This window comes from Beta vulgaris, chromosome 8, assembly GCF_026745355.1.
Source record: "Beta vulgaris subsp. vulgaris cultivar EL10 chromosome 8, EL10.2, whole genome shotgun sequence".
In the NCBI taxonomy this organism is placed as follows: Eukaryota; Viridiplantae; Streptophyta; class Magnoliopsida; order Caryophyllales; family Amaranthaceae; genus Beta; species Beta vulgaris.
This window is the reverse complement of record NC_079209.1, coordinates 53,155,289-53,177,316: the sequence shown is the minus strand read 5'-3', so window position 1 is coordinate 53,177,316 and position 22,028 is coordinate 53,155,289. Positions and strand designations below refer to the sequence as shown.

Here is a 22,028-nt window from a genome sequence, read left to right as displayed (position 1 = left end):
TAAACATTTTCTTTTAGCAAATACATCTAGTAAAGCTATGAAGTATATTTACAAGCCTTAAACATATGACCTCAACTAGTATGAATAATGATAATTTCCACAAATCCACTGTAATCTTATAGTTTCATCTCATCTCGAACCAAAATATAATAAATAATAATTTGAACGGAAAAAAATTATTTAGAAGAGAACCATATTGTCAATTTTTGATAATTTCAGTTTATTAACTTACCTTTGTGGTAATAAATGTTGTTCATTCAAGAGCTTTTGCATTACTGGAGCCTAAAATTTAGAGTCGTAACTTTACACCTAAGTCTTAAAGTGCTATGTTTTATTTTAATGTACTATTATCAATAATCAGTGGTAGCATATATTTCCCTTTGGCACAAAATTTTAGAAGCATGATAGTTTAGGTAACTAGATGAATTACTCTAAATAATTTAAACAAGAGTTAACTTAATCACTCCTCTTTTGGAGTCTTATCCATGTTTAATCTATTTTGAGTCAATCTATTCGTTTGTCTTCTCTATCATGCTCCTAGATTTCATGCCGAAATGTCATATGTCAAGTAAATAGATCAATAATTCTACTAGGTTATATGTTGAATGAAGATACTTCCTCTATTTCTTTTTTAAGTGTAACACTTTGACTTTTGCACTATTCACACACCTCATTTTATCCGTATTCTTTTAATAATATATAAAAACAACAACAATCATATAAAATGTTATTGGGTTTGTTTCAATTAATATTTTCATAGTATTAATTCTTTATAACTTTTACAAATAAATAATTAAAGATATTAATGGTCAAAGTTATGCATTGGCAAACGTGAAAGTTACACTGTTGCACTTCTTTAGAAATGGATGTTAGTATATTATATTTCTTGTAAAAAAAATATTAAATTCAAATATTGCAATGTAAAAGAACCAGTTATGCGTGTTTTTAGTCGCTTACGCGGTGTGAGCGCGTATTTGACTACCTCATTAAAAGGATTTATTAAAAAAAAAGTTCTAGAACTCGCCAACAAGTCTTGGAGGAAGACTCATAATCCTTATTGGATATTTATGAAACTTAGGGACATCTTTCAAACTTATCCAATGTAGATTTTCCCGTCATAATTTAATTAATGGTCATGAACCAAAAATTGAGTTGGGGTGAGGGTACGAACGTGATCATGAATCAAGTTCTCCCATTGATGGCCTCCACTTAACACGATTCATAACAATATTTATGCAAAAGAACAACCAAATGATATCTTTAAGCACCCTAAAAAAATTAGTCTAAGTTGGTTCATCAAACACCTAAAAAAACTTTTTTTTTAGTGGTATATTAGCATCAAAATTATTGAGTCCCTAATTCAATTGTCCAACTATCTTATTAGGCGTTTGAATAATTTCTCAAGTCTTGATTAACAATAATAACATGTTGGTGATGAACATATACGCATGACAATCATAAAAAACATAAAAAAAAAAAAAGTGGAGTTTTTTGTCAAAGACAACCTTTTATATATATTTTTTTGCGAAAGAGAACCTTTTAAAATTTTTTGGGCAACTTCAAACCTTAATGAAATTTTTTTTTGTCAAAAATAACCTTGACCGACATTTCGACGTTGACTCGTCGGAAACCGGTGCTGACCTTACTTAAACGATCATGTGCCCCTCACATGATTTCTTTTCTCCCTAATTTTACTTATTTCCTACCCTTTTCCCCCTTAATCACCCTCCCATCTTTCCTTCCATCCCTTCTGCATTTTTACTCCCAACCCCAATTCCTCATCTTCTCTCTTGAGTTTGCAAATTCAGATCGTCATTTTTCTAAGGCTAAAGTCGATTTCCCCTTAAACTCCTTAAACAAAGCATGAACTTTCTCAACCCTTTTGGATTTACAGAGTATATCAAAAAGGGTATTGCAGGTGGTGAATTTATGTAAACTAGCAGAGAGAGTGGGAGTAATGCAGGTGGTTTTCGAGGATGGTTAAGAATTAAAAGCCTTTTGGGCCATGTTTCCAGAGGAGTTTTAGGGTTTGATTGACAAAGAGGTTTGGAGAAGACGAAATCTGGGGATGAGAGCAGGGTTTTTGGGTCTTCTATGGAGAAGATGAGGTCAGTTATGGACGTCACAGTTGAGGAGAGAGAATATGACGGTGGAGGAAAGGTGATGTTGGTGGAGATGGGCTTGAGGAGTCTAGAGTGGAGTTGGAATGGGAGTTTTTGGAGGTTTAGAATTTAGAAACAATCCTTTGAAATAGCAAGATAAGATCATGACATCTCACGATTACAGGTGAATTTTGCTCAGCAACAATTACAAAGAGAGAAGATGAGGAATTGGGGTTGAGAGTAAAGATGCATAAGGGATGAAAGAAAAGATGGGAGGGTGATTAAGGGGGAAAAAGGGAGGGAAATGGGTAAAATTAGGGAGAAAAGAAATCATGTGAGGGGCACATGATCATTTAAGTAAGGTCAACACCGGTTTCCGACGAGTCAACGTCGGAATATTGGTCAGGGTTGTTTTTGACAAAAAAAAAAAAATTCATCAAGGTTTGAAGTTGCCCAAATTTTTTTAAAAAGGTTGTCTTTCGCAAAAAAGAGTATATAAAAGGTTGTGTTTGACAAAAAACTCAAAAAAGTAAAAAGGAGTAAAGATTTAGAATGTGCAAAGAACAAATTTTTATCAAAGATCTCCATCATGAAAAGAATGTTAGTAACCTTTAATAAAATAAATAAGAAAAGGAAAGATTAAGGACCCTCAGAAATATACCGGGTGTCTTAGCTTGGGTATAAGAGAATAACATACAACCTTCGGAAAAGGCAGTGAAGGTTCGACTCCGCTCGGAAGATCAATCAAAGAATGAGTAGGTGTTTATGTGCTTGAATTTGAAAGTATGAAAGTATGAGAGCATGAGAGTGTTTTATGCTTGAGAAATCGCAAATATTCGGGTAAAAAGTGTGTCTAAAATCCGGAAAACGTTGGCCTATTTATAGAAAAACTTAAAAAAAAGTTAAGAAAGAAAGTTGCGTATCGCGCAAAAGATTGTATGGCACGCAAAGGCTACACGTCCTGCGCACAACTTTGCGTTTAGCGCAATCCATGTGTGTGCGCGTAAGCAAAATCCTGCATCCGACACAATCTAATTTGGACGTTTGTTTAAATTAACTCGATTTGCTAAAGATTTTGTTTATCATTATCAAATAACATTTTCTTAAATCCGAAAACCAGCTATCTGAAAAGATAAAATCTGATTTTAATAAATTCAAAAATCCTTTTTCATTGAAAATATTTATTAAAATAATAAATAAATACAATTGATCGTCATGAATAATTAATTGGACTTTTCAAGGGATTGAGCTCAAAATAATTAATTTTTAAGTTTAAAATACAATTAATTATCAGGAATAATTAATTAGGCTTTAACATTGAATTTGAATCTTTGAAACAAACAAATAGGCTTTATGATTTTAAAATCAGTTTTGCGCCTAACTCTTCAGATTGCTCTCCCATTAATTGAACCAATTAAGACCGTGATATGTATCATTATAAGGTACTCAAACGGGGAGACATAATTATGTATCTACATATTACTTTTTTTTTTCTTTTTGATAGTACAACTTTTATATTTTCTGGATACATATACATATTGAGTCAAGACTCAAGAGCAGTCACAAACTCACAAGTGTAGAGTGTTTTAGAATTTAGAACCACCCGTTCCAATTGGCCAATCAAAGCCTGAATGGGAATAGGATGAAATTTGGGCAAATTGAGTTGGCCTGAGAGTTGAGAGTTGAGACTAATAGCTATTCCTCATTAATCGTTCTTCTTATGTTAATACTTCACATTCTCACACTTCTTCTCTTAAAACTATCATTCTCTGCAATCAATTAAAGACATACTACCTCTGTTTCAAATTAATTGTTACACTTTGACATTTTACACTATTCACAAATTGCACTTTGACCCTTGTTTGTGATTTATACGTGAATAAAAACATAGTCATGTGGGATCTTGTTAGATTCGTCTTAGTATGTATTTTATTAATATGTAACTTTTATAATTTTTACAAATACAAAACTAAAGATATATGTTCTCAAAGTTTTACATCGGCATGCGTGAAAAGTGTAAGTGTAACAATTAATTTAAAACAGAGGTAGTATGAGATATGAGACAAAATAATCACCTTGTGTATTTGTGAAAGAATAAGAATATTAACTTTATATATTTCTGTCAAATAAGTATATAAATAATGTAAAAGTTAAAACGTTACAATTATTAAAAATAAAAGGATGTATATGTTATGAACTGGATAAATCAATAGATATAGACTAACTTTTGTAGTCTGATGGGTACAATGTAGATTATTAAAATGTCAACGTGTATTATAGATGAGGCTATCGAGTTTAGCATAGTGCGTAAAGGGGTACTATTGTAATTTATATCGAAGCTAGACTATATCGTTTATAAAATATAAGGAAAATTTATTTCTAATAAGTTTTATTTTTTATTTTTTTTTATTTTTGGGAAATTAAGTCAGCCCAAGGGGGGCTAACCCCTACCAAGGCTACTAGCTTTGTAGGAACTACCAGCACATTGGCTGGTAAAGCATGCTAAGGAAATACCCCAACATACTGCTGGGGGTAAGGATCGAACCCCTGACCTCAAGGATCAGAGGGGAGTACTCTACCACATGAGCTAGCTCCTCATCCTTATTTATTTCTAATAAGTTAACCTTTGCGCATTCTTCTTAAAATAAGTCAATCTTTCGATTAATTATGAATAAGTTAACCTTGTATTTACTTTTGCTATAAATCAGTTAAATCACAATGTCATCCTATTAAAATGTGGCACACTGACACGTATCATAATTTCAACGTCATTAACTCGTTTACAACAGAAGTAAATACAAGGTTAACTTATTATAAGATAATCAAAAGATTGAATTATTTTGAGAAGATCAACCGAAGATTAACTTATTAAAAACAAATTTTCTTAAAATATAGACACACATTCATATCAATATATACATGAGAGTGAGGGGTAGCCCAATGGTTAGAACATCTCTCCAGATTCTAAGAGGTCTTGAGATCGATTATTACCCTTAGCAAGTTGGGATCTCTTTATTCCCCCAACTTGAAATAAGAGATGACAATGGGTAGGATCTTGACAGGGTCCACTAGGATCCGGATCCGTATTATAGGCAACGATCAAGACGATCCTACTCGAGTCTATCGGGTAATAAGAATGAGGATCCAGATCCATAACGGACCATTGCCTATTTTCTTCAAACTACCCTAATTTTTTACAATAATTAAAGATTTTAAACAATAAGGTCATCTAATATCAATCAAAAAATACATTTAATTTCTGAAAAATAACCATTGCAACTATTTACAACTATTCAAATATCAAACTATATATTAATCAATTATTTCTAAAAAATAAACAAGTATCAATCCAATTTTCGAACTCAATTATTCAGTAAATTCGCACCAAAATCGCACATTAATCAAAACAATAATTCGAAATTCAAGCAAAAATCTATTTTACATGTAATAACTATAATTATAATAATATAATCTTAAATAATAATATTATAAAAACGGGTAAACAGATTTTCCGAGTAATAATTTAGAACTCGATCCAGATCCTTTTTTTAAAGAATGATCCTACCCGGATCCATAGTATGCAAAATTTGAGGACTCAAATCTGAAAAAAAATGAATCTAGACCTTATTAGACCTTTGTGTGAGTGACAGAGTAGCATAGCGAAAGCCATGTAAAGTTGTAACAACAACAATTCACCAAAGTCCAAAGTTCCAATTTCCAAACCCAATCTTTGTAGACAAAGTGAGGAGTTGAGGACTAAACATGGCGATATTACCATTCTCATTCTCACCCACTTCATCTTCTTCTCTTCATTTTCTCCCTCCTCTTCCCAAATCCATCACCTTATCACCACCTTCATCCAACCTTCCTTACTCTAAATTCTCACCTTCTCGACGCCTTTTCACGCTTTCCGTTTCGTCGCCGGATGTTTGCGACGCTCCTCAACAACATCTCATTGTCGATAAATCCGCTCTCATTGTCGATGAAGCCGTCTCCGAGGAACACCTTTGGGCTGCTGCAAGTCTCCGAATTCGAACTTTTAATGAATTTAAGGACGATTCTTTTGGTATCGAGGTTAGTTTTTTCTATTTTGTTCGGATTACAATTTTAATTATTGTAAGTTTGTTATTAGTATTTCTAGAAGTGGAATTAGCGTAATTTTAATAAGTTTCTCTTATATGTAAGTGTAATTTTACTATCAATGATTGTGTTTGAGAATGTGACTTGTTTATAAACGCAATGTTGCTTCAACATTACATTAAGGATTTGTTTATTTGATGCTAGAGTTATTGTTTGATTGTTTTCACCTCGCTGTCGAGTCGTTTCTACAGAATACTACTAGATTTAAAGGTACGCAATGCGTTCCCTCAAAAAAAAAATTGTACACAATGCGTGCTTCAAGTTATAAAAAAAATATACAATAGTTTTAGTATATTAACATTAAATTTGAAACATGAAAAAAAGTAACGGGCATTTTAGGTGGACACCAAACTTCTCAAGAGTTGACTTATATAATAGAGATAAAAATTTTGGGGGTAAGTATGTGTGAACCTTGCAATTTGCACTATTGTTTTTGAACTTTAGAGAGGAGTTTTGAGTTGGTGGTTGTGTATGGTGTAAACAAAATAACAAATGGGGTGATTCGAGGTTCGTGGAGGAATTGAAATTGAGAATTTGGTAATTGGGACGAGAAGGAATTTAGAGAAATGGGGTGAGGAAGAGGGATTATTGATGATAGTAACAAAAGGAGTGAGGGTAGGGAAGCATATGAGATGAAACATAACAAAATCCCCCTTCCAAAGGATTTGGAAAAGTTGGTTATCAAGGGAGGATATAAGTACTTGCTATGGAATGAAATCAATTTGTCAAAGAAGATGCAAATCTATCCGAAATTGTTAAGGCGGTGAAAGGGTGTAGGATGGAACTTGTAATCAAGAAGATTGAAATCAGGGATGATGTTTTTATGAGGGAGTAGGAGCATTTTAGTACATAGGTGTTTAAAAGTACTTTTCAATTTTATGTTTTCCTTATTGTGGACAATGGGCATTGTCCGTTGTTTGAAGGTGTAAATATGTTTTCCTTCACTATTAGTAAAACTTGTGAAACTTCTTGTAAGACTTGGCCGTTCCTCTCGGGATCACATCAAGGCTAGGGTTTTGAGCAAGCTGGATATTGACCCATGTTCGATACTGGATTTGAGTTAAAGCATTTATTTTTCTGCAGTTAATGCGATTAGTTGTATCGTGTTGCTGATTTTATGTTTCCCTTTTTCAAGTTCTTTAGGATCATAAGAGGTACCTGGCTGAGCGCGAGTTTGAAGCGCTTAAAGAACGTGTTGCAGGCAAGAGGGAGGGCTTCAGAAGGGTGTCTTGCATAAATGCCTCCCTTCCTTTGTCACACTTATCAGCTTTGTCCGGAGATCTTTGCACTACATGTAAGGTATGATAGTCTTCTCTATGATTGGCTCCTGTTTCCACAATGAATGGAACCGTTTTCTTATCTTGCTCATGGAAGTTGTAATGTTTTGTTAGGCTGACAGTGTAGTATGTGGCACATTCTTACTAGCTGTTTCGGATCGACATAACCACCTTCTAGACGCTTTTTAGATATATAGGTTTCATGTGCATTATAGCAAGAAATTAGAGCTGTCATTCTCAAGTTTGGTTCTGAATCCATGTAAAAGCCTATTAGATCCTGTTCATGTATAAAGAAGACCATGGGAGGGAAATTTGCGGTATGGCTGTATTTCTAACATTGATGGAGATCTAATTGTGAGTTGTGACTATGACATCTCAGCGTTCTACTTGGAGGCAAATTTTATTAGTTGGAGACTGGAGTTAGTGCAATAAGGAAGATTAAGCACAAGAAAACGAGTGGGGAGGGTGAGGGGTGTTGTAGTTGTTTGCAACCTTGTTTATATTTGATCACACTTTGTATCTGAAACCCAACTTACACATTGGAACATAGTTGATAGCCTATTTTTTTAGCACTAGGATTACTAGTAGAAGTGCTTTGATCAAAATCATAATTATGAAGGAATTCTTTAAACTGAGTTTTTATATCATCTGGTATGTATTGGTAATCTAGCTGATAAGGACTTAGATAGCCTCTTTGGCTTTATTGAGGCGTATGTTAAATGTCCAATAAATATTAAGAAACCATTCCTTTCCCGAGCCCGATTGTCTTTTTTATTCCCGCTACTTCACCTCTCTAGTTAGCGGTATTTAGGCGGAAGTCAAAGGAAGTATAGGAACCACTTACAAACTGTTTGGGGATTGTTCAACAGCGAGTCCCGAAGGTGAGAACTGATTATAAGACCCTCACCGCACTGATTACCCAACTGAGTGCAGATTACCCCTTGATCCACTTTCACGGAACTGTTTAAGAGGGCCTTTTTGTTGGAGAAGGGATTGCGTGTGTTTATGGATTGAACGAGATCTTTCTGGACATACTGGAGTTATAACATTTGAATTTCTCTTACATTCTACGTTCCCGAAACGGATTCTATCAAATATTTTACTTGGTTCCTAACTTTCGTTCTTGTTGGTTTTGAGCTAAATTTAAAGCTTCTTCTTTTTTAATGTAATATCCAGAGAATCATAGCAATAAGCTATTGGAAAACACACAAGAATTTAGAGTTGCTCAACTTCTGTGGAGTCCACCCCCCCACAACTGTCATATGCTAGGATAATCTTCCGTTGTGAATGTTACAACCTAGTCCAATGTATATTATCAAGTTAACCCTGACAAGTAAGCTAGCCGTTGTGACCTTAAGCCTAGCTGTAGTTTCTAAATTCCAGATAAAAAATCCTTGAACCTACCCCTTTAACTGAAAGCAATTATACAGAGTATGCTTAATGCTTTGTGAGGCAAATTGGCGTAGGACCTATTGTATTCGTTTTTTTTTTTACAAATATCCTTACCAAGGTTCATATCTACTATGTGTAGTGTAGTTAGAATAGTCTAGTCGATTCAGGGTCTCAGTGGCTGTTCAGAATATGTTTGAATCATATACTTTTAATCAAACAAAAGCTTGTATTTGAGTAATCCTCAGTCTAGGAAAAAGATATCAAATCAATTTTGACATAACGGTAATTTACCTCCTAGACGCACGTAAGCTACTGATCATTATGAATGTAATGAAATTTATTGATGGTGGTCATTCAGGAGCTCTAATAGTTGCGTAGCCTAGGTAGTTTGTTCACCATGTGTTCATATAGTTAGGAGATAGGACTTAGAGTTTATGAACAAAGTTGGATATCTCGTTGATTTGTCCAAGATCCTTTGGTGCGGGAACTTATGAAAAGTCAAATTGATTCTGCTGCAAAACATAATTGTTTTGAGATTGAATTATATGTTATTGTGAAGAACAGTGGATTCTATGGTTTTAGTTGCTGGTTGAAGTGTTTAACTGTTTTGGATCTTTAAGTTACTTGGTGAATATGGTTTACTTGAATAAGGCTCTTCCCACGAGGTTGTGATAGAATGATAGTCATTACTGAGTACTGACTGGTGTGACCACAGCATATTGATGGCCTTTGGTGTGACCACAGCATATTGATGGCCTTTGATAGTTGATATAGCTGTTCTTTAGTTTGAGAACTTGATTATTCAATGGAGGATCAATATCGTTTACTTTCATTGTGAACAGGAACATCTGAATCAAGTTACAATGAGGTCTTGGGGGACTTCTAAGTCAGCATCTTTAGTGAAAGACTTGGCCTAAACTACTCATGCTGATGTGTTATACTGTTATACATTCTCCATCTTCAGCAAACATGGATGTGCTTATTCATCAACATCAACATTACCCCGTGGCCCATGCTTTTAAAGAGGGATTTGAGTGGGTAACTTGTAATAGATTGGTTTAGGGGGGAGGGGTAATATGGGTTACAATATGATTAGATTGGCTTGGGGAGTAAGTAAGTTAGCTCTATAAATATAGGGGATTAGTGATAGGAAAGGGGTATGAAGAAAATTATTGAGAGTTCATTTAGTGGTACGCTTTGGGAGTGTGTCAAGTCACTCGAAAACTTGATAATCTATCTTTATTTTCTGTAATTTCCATTTTAAGTAATCAAAATCATCTTTATCTTCTTTTATTTTACTGTCCAAAATCTCCAAATATCCAGTTCATTACACAACCTTAGCTTTATAGTAATAGATTCACTGTTCTCACTTGATCCTTTATCCAACCTACAAGCACTTTTTGGTACCTCCTACAGTCCTACATGACACGAAGTTAGTTTTATGTATTCATTGCTTTGTCTACCTTTTTTTATTTTTCACATTTACAGTACTTATGCCAGATCAGCTGCAATTTTAACCTTATTTGGGGACACAGCTTATAATAGGAACTTTTACTATCTTTGTCGGACTTTACATTGAATTAGAGGGCAGACAGTTAAATAAGCCGCTTTATTTGGTCCATTAGAATCAATGTCATACGATGTTTAGCTTATGGCTTTTCCAGTCTTTTTTCTCGACTCTCCTGTCTCTATGAAACATATTAAAAAGCTGCATTTTCACTTGCATTTGTGATTTATATTGATTTATCTCAATATTTATAGTTATCTGATGATGGCGGATTCAGAGTTGTGGTTGGGACACTTGATCTAAATCAATGTCTGAGGCTTCCTGATGAGGTGACAGGGATGAGGCCCCAGGTATCTAAATTTTTGGTTGTCTTTTCATACTGTGAGAAAATTCCTCTTGCTTGTGTTTACCCACTCATCATGTCTAACTAATTATATGTTGTGAAGCAGCAGTAATTTGCTTGAATGTACTTTCTATTTCTTACTGTTACTATACTAGCTCTTTTTATCTCCACTTTTGATAAGCTATCCTCAAGCCTGTAGGCTATGTAGTTTCTGATTCTACTGGTTTGGTTCTCGTGTAATGTTTTCCAATTTAAGATATTGGATTTGCTTGGCTCCAGACAGTTAATGGAAGAAGAGATCTTTTTGATAAAAAGACGAGATGTTTTAAATGGGAAGAAAATAATCTTAATCTGCTGAAGAAATTGGAAGACTTGGTGTTATAAAGGCAATGGAAATGTGTCGTTGGTTGGTTCTAGAAATACAAATGAACCTCACTATATGGGTATCTGGAACACATGGGGATCTAGAATTTGACATTACATAATTTCTACCTTTCTTCTATACAATTGTGGACATTATGATATATTTTACTTCTGGATTTGGATGATTTTGGAAGATCTTTTCTTCATCACATAACAATGGAAGTTTATGTGGTGAACTCATGATTCACAACACGGTCAAAGTTCAATTTTGAAGTTTTATGAAATTGATATTATAAATTAACACATATCATACTTATGGCGTATCCGCTGTACCAAACTTATTTTATGAAAAGGTATTCTATCAATCCCAAAATATATGGACACTTGTTGGGATACATAATTTAAAGTAATAATTTACAATGTGGTTGTCATATGCTATATTATTAAATGGTCAAGTAGATGTGATATGAGATAGTGAAGTATTGTTTTTATTAAATTGTGAGAGAGTTTGATTCTTTAAAAGAAATCGAATAGCGGATGAATAAACAATAAATAGTGCTAACATACCAAAAATGGAAGTGTTTAAATTATTCTTGAATAACCATAGAAAAGTCTTCAAACTATTATTGGACTGAGGGAATATTTATCTTGGATTTTCAAATAATTTTGTTAGGATTTGGATAAATCATACTATCTCTGTTTTTATTTAATTGCAACGTTTTGACTTTCACGCTTGCCAATGTACAATTTCAAATCGTTTTATCTCTAATTGTATGTAAGTAAAAATTATAAAAATTTGATATTATGAAAGCTTACATCGAAACGAATCAAACAAGACCCCACATGACTATATTTTGTTTAACATATAAATCAATAAATGTGGTCAAATAAGAGAACATGAATAGTGCAATTTGTCAAACGTTGCAACTAAAAAAGAACGGAGGTAGTACAACATAAGACTTATCACTAGTAGAATAATTGCTTATTGATGCGGTCAAAAAGTGGCCTATTGCGGCGGTTTTGGGCGCGCAGCAATTAAGGAGGCAACAATAGGTAAATAATATATTGCTACAAATTATGGAATTTTGTGTGGCTACCATGTTGTTCTAAGTTAGATTGCTTGATTTATCTTGCTATTTATGCCTGTTCTATTCAACTATTTTTGTTTATCTTAACTTAACTGAACTTATCAAAACTTTTAGTCTTTATTAAACCTTATTTGCACTTATTCTATAAGAGTGTCAGACTTTAGGGGGCGTTTGGTTGGTTGAGTGGAAAGGGAAAGGATTTGAGAAAGGGTTACAAGGAGAATGGAAAGGTTTACCCTTTGATTTTCAAAGTTGGTTGTTTAGATATTATCAAAGGAAACCCTAGTATTTCCCACCACCACAACTTTTCCCCTAAAACTACCACCACCCATGTAAAACTACCAACTTTTCCCCTCCTCCACCTTCCCCTCCCCGTCGCCGCCGCCGTCGCTCTTCCCCTTCCCTGTCGCCGGCGCGCCGCCCCTTCCCCTCCTCCGTCGCCCCTTCTCCTTCCCTTCGCGGCCACTGATTTTTGCGGTAAATCTTTTCTCTTTCCTCCTCACTTGTAGATCTAGAGTTTTTCGGCAAGGGAAAGGTGTTTCCATGGAAGGTGGTGGTTTTCATGTGGATGTGGTGGTTTTTCGGGTAGAGGTGTGTTTGTTTCCGGCGGTGCCTTTGGTGGTTTCGGGTGTGGATCGGTGATGGTGGGGTGGTGGTTTCGGGTGTGGATCGGTGGTGGGGTGGTGGTTTCGGGTTGATGGTGGTGGAGTGGTGGTTTCCGGTGGAGGGGTTCTAGGGTGGTGGTTCCGGTGGCAAAGTGGTTGTGGTTAAAGGTGATGGTCAAGGGTTTTCCATTCCCCCATTTCTAAGTGGAGGGGGTAATGGGGAATCAAAATTGAGGGATTTGGGGTAATGGAGGGGAAAAGAGGGGAAACAAAACCCCTAATCCAAACAATTTTTAAGGGAATGGAATCAACTAATTCCCTTTCTCTTTCTTGTAACCCCCTAACCAAACGCCCCCTTATTCTTGCTAAAGTGGACTAATCTGAACTTATTAGACCTTGTTAGTCCTTAACTAACTAATCCCTAATCTTTATAGCAAGTAGTGCATTGAAGTGATGTTTACATATAAATGACCTGTTCAACTGCTGATATTTCATGCATTGTCTTTTTAGGGATATATGGTGGGATATATGGTGTACAGATAGAAGGATATATGTAGATTTTGCTGAAGTAGCATGGTATCCTGTGAAATTTCTTAAAGATAGAAAAAAAAGAGGAGGTGCTGTTTTTCTTGCTTTGTTGATATGTAGTACTATGTTTGAAGAGTCAATGAATATCTAAATTCGTGGTAGATGAGGTGGGTGATGTTGCGTCATACTTAGTTGCTGCAGGTGAAGTTAGAATGCTATTGGTTTTTGCAGCTGCAATGCTTTGTATCTGACAATAATGAATCATCTCTAGTGATAAATGACGTTGTATGTTTTATTGATGATTATGGAAGTACTTTCTTACTGTATTATTTGATAGTTTTTGAATTCTGCCCCACTTTTACTTGCCAGGGTATTGGATCTGATTTTGCGAGGGCTTATTTGAGCAACGTCTGTGTAGCCAAGGAATTGCACAGAAATGGATTGGGTTATGCTCTCGTTTCAAAAGCAAAGAGTGTTGCTGCAGAATGGGGTACTGTCTATGTAACTGATGGCTGATGATTTACAACTATTTACTTTATCCATATTTACCAAAAGTATTTCATTCGTTTTGATAGTTTAATTGATGTCAACTGTTGAACTACCACTTCGCTTCCCTGGCTCTCTACATCAATGTACAAGTATAATTATTGAAGAAAAATAGGGGGATGACAAACGACTGAACGACCATCTACATCTTTAGTTGATTCTTTTTTTTTTTGGATTTAATTTATGCATCTGCAGCTGAGGAATTTTATTCTTGGGTTTGTTTGGGCTGGGCCTTGTTTTATTCTTGTAAAGTGTGATGGGTGGAGGCTGAAACAGAGAAATCAGTTTCACAAAGATGTTTGAAATCTGATCACTTTCTAATTACTGTGGTCTGTGCAGTATTGAGCTTAAGCCAATCTACATAGCTCTTAGCTCAAAGGGTTGGAGGCTGCCTCCTCTTTATCTTGACTGGCTTTGAATCCTGGTCTTCTGGCTGTCCCACTTTTCATGAATGCCCTAGGGGTAGGACTTAGGAGTTTTAGCATCACAGGATCAATTGTCTTGGGCTTGCTGGGTATTGAAAATGGGGTTAGGGCCCCTTGGCCTGCTGGAACAGTGCTGCTTAACACACCAAAAGAAGATATTAAAGTCTTAAGGCTTCCTATTTCCTGTAAAAGGTCCGACAGACTACTTTTAGCTTTAAGCCTTAATCTATGATTCAGATTAAATTTTTGCTTCTAGACAGGTTTATCTCATGAATATTGATTATATATACTGGTTCACATGTATTAGCACAGAATTAGAAAGTATAGTATCTAAGTTCCTCCTCAGTGACCAGGATTTCAGTTTCTAGCATTATTGTCTTGAAGCTAGATTACTAAAATGCAAGGTGTCTAGCACATTGATCCTTTGTATACGACTTATAGTCAGACTCTCTTTTTATATCCTTTTCCTTTTCTATTGCATCTTCATCCCTATATCTGGGGTTTCTCTTTTTTATCCTCCTTTGTGTGTTTGTTTTGCTTCTTTTTTCCAGGGCTGGATGGGTGGGAATTGTGGGTATGTTTGGGTTCTGGTGACAATATGCTTAGCTTTTCTTTTATGGGTATAGATGTATCGTAGCCTTATTTTGGTGGTGCCAACTATAATATGGTAAATATGCTTCACGTTTGAATATGAACTTTATTAAGTTTCTTTTGGTAATGGTTTTTACTCTTTTTATGAGTGTGTTATGTACAAGTAAGAATGCATGTTTTAGGGCTTGTTACATGTCTCCTGCTTTCTTGTCACTAAATTGAACTCTCATGATATTGTAATGTTTTATTTTACTGCTTATTCTATTCCATGAATAACATGATATTTGGACTTTACTTTTAGGCATTACTGATCTATATGTTCATGTTGCTGTTGACAATGAGTCGGCAAAAAATCTGTATATGAAGAGCGGTTTCACCTATGAAAGTGAAGAACCGGCATGGCAGGCCAGGTTTTCAAACAGGCCAAGAAGAATCATTCTTTGGTATGGTTTACCAAATCCACACAACTTGTAAACTCTATACCCAGGTTATGCTCTTATGCTGATATCTTTTGATATCTTTGCAGTTCATATACTTACATTCTTTTGTGTATATCTGAAAGGACAAGTATATATGTAGTCAAACTGTACAGTATATGAAGTGTCCATAATCCTTGGATTGCTGTATAGTAAATGCTGCATCATTATTATTTATTGCAGATCAATTGGTAGATTAAGTTCACCTTTTTAACCTGTTGTTGCTTTACTTTGCAGTCTCAGAATAATATCTTATTCTTAACATGGATTTTTCTTTGAATCTTATGATGTGCGGCATGTTTGAAATCTTGCACTTATATATATATATATATATATATATATATATATATATATATATATTCATATTTTGTGTTTGCGTACGTGCGTGTCAGTCAGTTTAAAGTTGCATATCATTGACAGCCACTTGCAATTTCACGGGATTTATAAACCGCCGTCAAATTATTTTTCCTGATCCCACTTTCCATGCCCATCCGTTAAGCAAGTTGCTGTCTCCTTTGTACAGGCAGGCCTCTCCAACTCCATAAATTGTTTGTAATTTTTTGAGGAATTTCTGATCATCTCTTTTTCAAAATCTGATATGTATATACATTTGAGTTTTGACTGGCATACGGATAAGGAAGGGTTCGTTAAGAAGTTAATGTTATGATATTGACTTGGCTATTTGAAAGGTAGCTATGACATGAGAAGCTAAGGCAACAAGGACATAATTTTTCAAGGGTGAAATGTAGTCTCTAAGGTTAGTTTAACGGGCATCAAAGTGTTAAAAAAGTTACTCACTTCTTTTCTCACAAAAACCAAGGAAATACGGGATAACTTGGTGGGAGAAATGGAAAAGGTGGGTTTAAGCCTTTAAGGAGAGAATCAATTATAAATAAGGAGATGTGAGTAATAAAGTAAAAAGTTATGCTAGGCATTATACCCAAAATAGAAAAAAAAGAAGTGATAAATTTTTGTGAAACGCACCAAAAAAAAAGTGATTAAACTTTTGTAAAATAGAGGGTCAAGTGTGTAGCAGATTTATGAATTTATATCCTAGATGTGAAAATATGCATATTCTATGACTCTTAGCCAACATACACAGTCATGTAGTGTGGGAATACCAAGGGACGGAGGGAATAGTAAATAAGGTTGAAAAGTAGTCTTTAGGATAAGTTTAATGTGCATCAAAGTATGTTTTATTGCCATCTTCTTCCCTTTCTGTAGCTTGTCCTCAACAACTCACAGCAGCAGTAACTACAATATGTCTGATTGTAGGATCAAGTATTGGGTATGTATCATAATACTGATATATCTTTGTCGTATTGTGTGGCAGTAAAAATGCCAAATACGAGTAACATAGTTTGTGTAAGATGCTGGCACTAAAATTCCAGGTTAACTATGCTTTTTGTCACTTTTGAAGATAGTATGCTCGATTGAAGATGTGTTCAAGTATATCATGATAGAGGCATCACCACATAAGCATTATTCAATTAGAAGTCCAATACACAAAAGGTCAGGGTTTTTACCTCAGCAACTTCACAGTGTGCGCTGTTTCTCCTGTAATTTTCTTTCATGGATCTCTATAATTTGTGCTGTTATGGAACTAGGACTACCATGCCCTCGAACGAAGACCTTTGTTTCTGTTTTCACATTGGGTAATGTTTATAATGTTTTTGCTTCTTCTTGTAAGATAATTTTTTTGACTTTTTGTTGTTTTCCATTTTTTTCCATATTCTGAAAAAAGGAGAAAAAGACAAGCAGTGTCTTCAAGGTGGTTCTGTAATGACAATGAAGTGTTAGATATTTAGTCCGTACCATAATTGTGTATTTTCCTGCTATCATTTGTAATTGTCGGCACGATTTAGAGGAGTGTGACACATTTGATTTGTGCATTTGGCAATAAGTTAATAGCACTAGGAAAAGTGGTCTTAGGGCTGGTGGAATATGCAGGGAAGATATAAGAACAAGGATCACATGAAATTTGGTGTATTGGTCCATTGTTGACAATGTTATTGTTTTCATGGAAGAAGTAAGAACAAATGAGGTCTGAAATGCTTGTGGCTAAACGAGGATCACATGAAATTTGGTGTATTGGTCAATTCTTTCTTTTTGAAGGATAGGGAAGTGAGGAAGAAAGATAGCCCACCAAAGTTCATTGCTTTATACTTCAGATTTACATAATTGAAAGTGGTAGCACTGATATTTATCTGTTGGAATTTTTTGTTGAGAAAGATCTATTAAAATAACTATTTCATTGAGAAAGACCTAATAAATTTTCTTTTGTTGAAAAAGACATCTTATAATAGTTCTCTTTGTTACTTAAAACCACCCCAAAATATTCCGTCCAACATTGTTTTTTCTTCCCCTTCCTCTCTCATTAAATGGAACCAATTTTTTTTAATCCTAATTCCTTAAAATGGGAAGCAAGAGGAAAGGGTTTGGTTGGGCTAAAGGAATAGGATAGAAAAAAATAGTTTAGTCCCATTTAATGAGAAAAGGCGGGGAAGAAAAGTCAACTATAGAAAAGTGACATTTTGGTTGGAAAAAGTTGAGGTCTAGAGGGAAGTATTATAATAGGTTTTTTTTAACAAAATAAAATTTTTATTAGGTCTTTTCCAACAAAATAATAGGTTTTTTCCAATAAAAAATTCTGTCTATTATGATTTTACTCGGGATTTAAAACTGTAACTTTTCAAATTTTCACTGTTTTAGAGGCTAATTTTCTTTATATCTCACCTCGAAATTAAAGAAAAGAAAGATTCTCAAATTTTTAAAAAATTATTTTTCTATAGTGTAATGTATCTCTCATATCTATTTTTAATGTTTTTAATAAGGATGTGACTTATGTAATACTTCTATTATAATATTTTTATATGATTTATTGTGTGATTAAGGATAATTAGCTTTTATGAATGACAATATAAACATGATGTATGTATAGAGTAGTAGCGATAATATAGTTTTTTTTTTTTTTTTTTTGCTCGAGTTAAAATTGAGCTTCTGTTTTTAAGGTTTGCAATATTTCAAGTTATACTAGTTATTAGGCCCGGGTTATTTCCCGGGTAAGAAAAAATTTCATTTATTAATATCTATATAATACTATAAAGCAATAAGGATTTGTTTATGTGTCAAGAGCAAATTGAATTGTTGATGTGTCAATCCTTTGTAATATCTTTTATAATTTTTTGTCTCTAAATAATTTTGTTATGCATTAATTTTTTTAGGCATATAATTGGAAAGCTATTTAAGAAAGTTTTCAATTATGGAATGTAAATCAACTAAATTTTAGGAATCGATTGCTATTAATTAGTAATTACTTATGTCCTTTAAAAAAAAAATTTACTTATGCATCATAAAACTGTCAAAAAATATATATCTCCTAAATCCAATATTTTAGGCACTAATTAAAAAAATCATATCCCCTAAATATGGTGTTTTAGAAACTAATTAAAAATTTATATCTCCTAAATTCAGTATTTTAGTTATTAATCATATATTTTGACACTAATTAAGAAATAAATTTATAGAAAGAAGCTGATATTTTAGGTACTACTTAAGGTATTACAACTATTTAAATGAACATGTTGTACTCTCTACTTAAACCCAAATTAAAATAAAAGTCTTAACATATTATAATATTAAACTTAAAGTTTACCAAGGGACGTATTAATCATACAATAAGTTGTATTATAGGTTATTTAAAAAAGTTTAAATTATAAGATCATTGACCACATATCCATACCATCAAAATTATAAGTTCATTGCAAACTATAAAATCGTGGGCCGTCATATTACAAAGACTACGGTGTTTTTCATAAAACGATGATTATTATTAGTGAGTTACAATGTGATTAGCAATACAAAACACAATCCACGATAAAATCAATAATAGTTGATATTAGCACCTCATGTAAAACACAAAAAAGAAATATCTTATGTATTAACACTTAACTTGCATAAAAGAATAAACATCTTATGTACTAACACTTAGCTTGCACAAAAGAATAAACATCTTATGAACTAACACCTAATATTAAACTATCAACTAAAAAACGGATTAGCCAATATATAAATAGATAAGAAAAGATAACAAAATCTCAACAAAAGTTAACTTTTACTTGGCTCATGAGTTTTGTAAAACTTAAAGGAGGGTAGCCTAATTGTAACAACAAGCATGAGATAGATGTCTTAAAGTTTAGTATAATAACAATGGGACATTGGGACCCCTTTCATTGTACAAAATATCACATCGCAATATTTAAAGTACGCTAGGAATATGCTATCTTAACTGGTAAATGTATGGCATCTCTATGTAAGGTTAAAGATTAAAATTACATATAGAACTTATGTGAAATTTATTGTCCATAATTTTAGTGTAGTTGTATCTTTGTGAAGTTTGTAAGTCACTAAGTCATATACTTCCTCCGTTTCGAATTACTCGCTACACTTTGAAAATTTTACTATTCATGAATGAGGCCATGCAATATTTACTATTAGATAAAATCAAATGTTATAATGTAATATGTATGTTGTTGGATTTGTCTCAATGTATATTTCATAAAATCAAAATTTTATTATTTACTCTAATACATGATTAAAGATATTAGTAGTCAAAGTAGTGCATCGAGAAACGTGAAAGTCAAAGTGTAGCGAGTACTTTGAAACGGATGAAGTATATTTATTCAGTTTATTCACAACAACCGAATCACGACTAAAAAAAAATATTACCATACATATGAAATTTAGAGCTCGTAATTTCTAGGTGTTCATCTCAAAGAAAAGATAAAATGTCATATAATATATTTTCACATATAAATTAAATTTTATTTTTATATATTACCGTTCATTTGGAACAAGTATTATTGACCTGGGTCAGTGAGCTAATCACAAACTCGCAATAAAAATGAAAAAAGGGTGAATTGTGCATGTAACAAATAATTGACAATACAATTTATTCTATATTTTAATTTCCAAAGTAAATAAAAAATGGGTCAAATAGTATGAAACTTACAAGCTTTAAATTATAAGAGAGGTGCATAGAATCTTACTTCTATCTAGAAGCCGAATATAATAATCTTAACAAAATCTAAGTTAATTTGCTAATAAAGTTCCAAACTGTAACAAACCCTTGCTTAGAACTCTCAGTTTTCACTGCCATACAAATTCTATCTTTTTCCATCTCAATTTGAACATATAGAAATGAATCATCATCTTCATATAAAAACTTATGTAGATAACATCTGAATCTCACACATCAAACGTCAATGGATAAAAACACAATCAAATTCATTTTTTCTCCCTTTTCGAAAATATCAAGTGTGTTCGATGAATCTGTGGTCAAACTTTTGGATAACTTTTTTCGAATAATTTGGTATTGAACGGGAACTTTTTTATTTAATAACATAAGATTCGATTGATCGAATGTAGCAATTTTTCGAATAAATCTCCATTTTATTTAAATATAATATTGCCCAAATTCAGGAGAAAGATTCAATTAAATATAATAATTCTAGCTATGTTTTAAATCTCCATTTTGGTTTGTAATTTGCATGGGTTCAGTTAGCCATATCAAGAGTTACAGCATTAGGTTTGAAATTTTATTGTGATAAAGATCACGGGATCTCAAGACAACAAAAGAGTGGGGGGTGAGAGGGAATGTGGAAAGTAGGGATGGCAAAAAGTGGGAAAAGAAGTGGTTGCATGATTGAATCCCAATAATGTAGCGAACTGTGATTTTATTTAGTCCTCAATGTGAAGCAATGGGTAGAGAAAATACTTTTTCAGTCAACGTCGCACGATAATATTAATTACATCAGTCATTAAACGCACGGGTCATAAATCAGTTTTAAAATATTCCTCATAAATGATATGATTATAAAAAGTTTAAATCACGATCTAATATTCACCCCATGATTTTGGGAGAAACATCATAAAATCATAAAATTTATAAAAATAAAAAATTCCGTGCATTTTGCACGGGTCAAAACCTAGTAATACTATATGATAATAACATTAAATACAACTTACCCTAGTGGTTAAAACTTTGGTATATGTACTTGAGGTATCGGGATCAAACCCTATACTATGCAATTTCTTAATTTTTTTATTGTACATGGATTACATGAACTAAAACTCCCTAGAGAGAGCACCACGTGGCACAGATTCTTGTTTTCACACGCCTTTTAATATATTTGTATAGATATCATCATTAGCCGCTGTGGTACAATGGTAGGAATAATGCGAAAGGAGGATGGTTAGAAACAGGTTGGAGAGTCAATATTCATTTTTGTTTTAGTTTTGTACTATGATGTACTTATTTATTTTCTTATACTCAAAAGATCAATGCCTTGCCAATTGCATTAGTGGTTAATAAGCTTTATACGAATTGAAGGGGCTATGGCTCAAGGATTGCTTACTCTATTTTCCTCTAGAGTATGTATATGTAAACGCTCAAGGATAAAGCATTTAAGGATGCAAATAATGCAATGAGGTCCTATCAGATCAGAATGTCTTGTAGGTTAATCCGACTTGGGTTTACTGGCAGACACTTTGAGACTGGAGGGATGACAAGGGGAAACCTTCTCCCAAAGTGTTCCTATTGGAGATTGAATCCCCAATCTTGAGGTTGGAAGGTTTTTTCCTTAC

The 22,028-nt window shown here is 33.6% G+C and overlaps 1 protein-coding gene across 5 annotated transcripts; it reads left to right on the top strand.

Moving 5' to 3' along the window:
* The first annotated feature begins 5,762 nt into the window (after positions 1-5,762).
* On the top strand, positions 5,763-17,023 carry LOC104901787 (hypothetical protein). Of its 5 annotated transcripts, none has more exons than XM_048634639.2 (6): positions 5,765-6,176; positions 7,386-7,541; positions 10,673-10,768; positions 13,715-13,835; positions 15,209-15,394; positions 16,804-17,023. In XM_048634639.2, exons 1-5 carry the CDS (start codon positions 5,865-5,867, stop codon positions 15,379-15,381), a joined length of 858 nt encoding a protein of 285 aa, XP_048490596.1. In that variant the 5' UTR covers positions 5,765-5,864; the 3' UTR covers positions 15,382-15,394; positions 16,804-17,023. The 5 variants fall into 5 exon arrangements, with proteins under 5 accessions (XP_048490597.1, XP_048490596.1, XP_048490595.1 ...); XM_048634638.2 differs by having other exon boundaries at positions 16,717-17,023; XM_048634637.2 differs by lacking the exon at positions 16,804-17,023 and adding an exon at positions 15,804-16,304.
* Positions 17,024-22,028: the final 5,005 nt, after the last annotated feature.

Excerpts from the sequence above, each read along its gene's own strand:
- LOC104901787 (XM_048634639.2), top strand. The coding sequence starts at position 5,865 with ATGGCGATATTACCATTCTCATTCTCACCCACTTCATCTTCTTCTCTT. Across the intron at positions 6,177-7,385 it reads ACGATTCTTTTGGTATCGAG|GATCATAAGAGGTACCTGGC; the intron begins GTTAGTTTTTTC and ends CAAGTTCTTTAG. Across the intron at positions 10,769-13,714 it reads TGACAGGGATGAGGCCCCAG|GGTATTGGATCTGATTTTGC; the intron begins GTATCTAAATTT and ends TTTACTTGCCAG.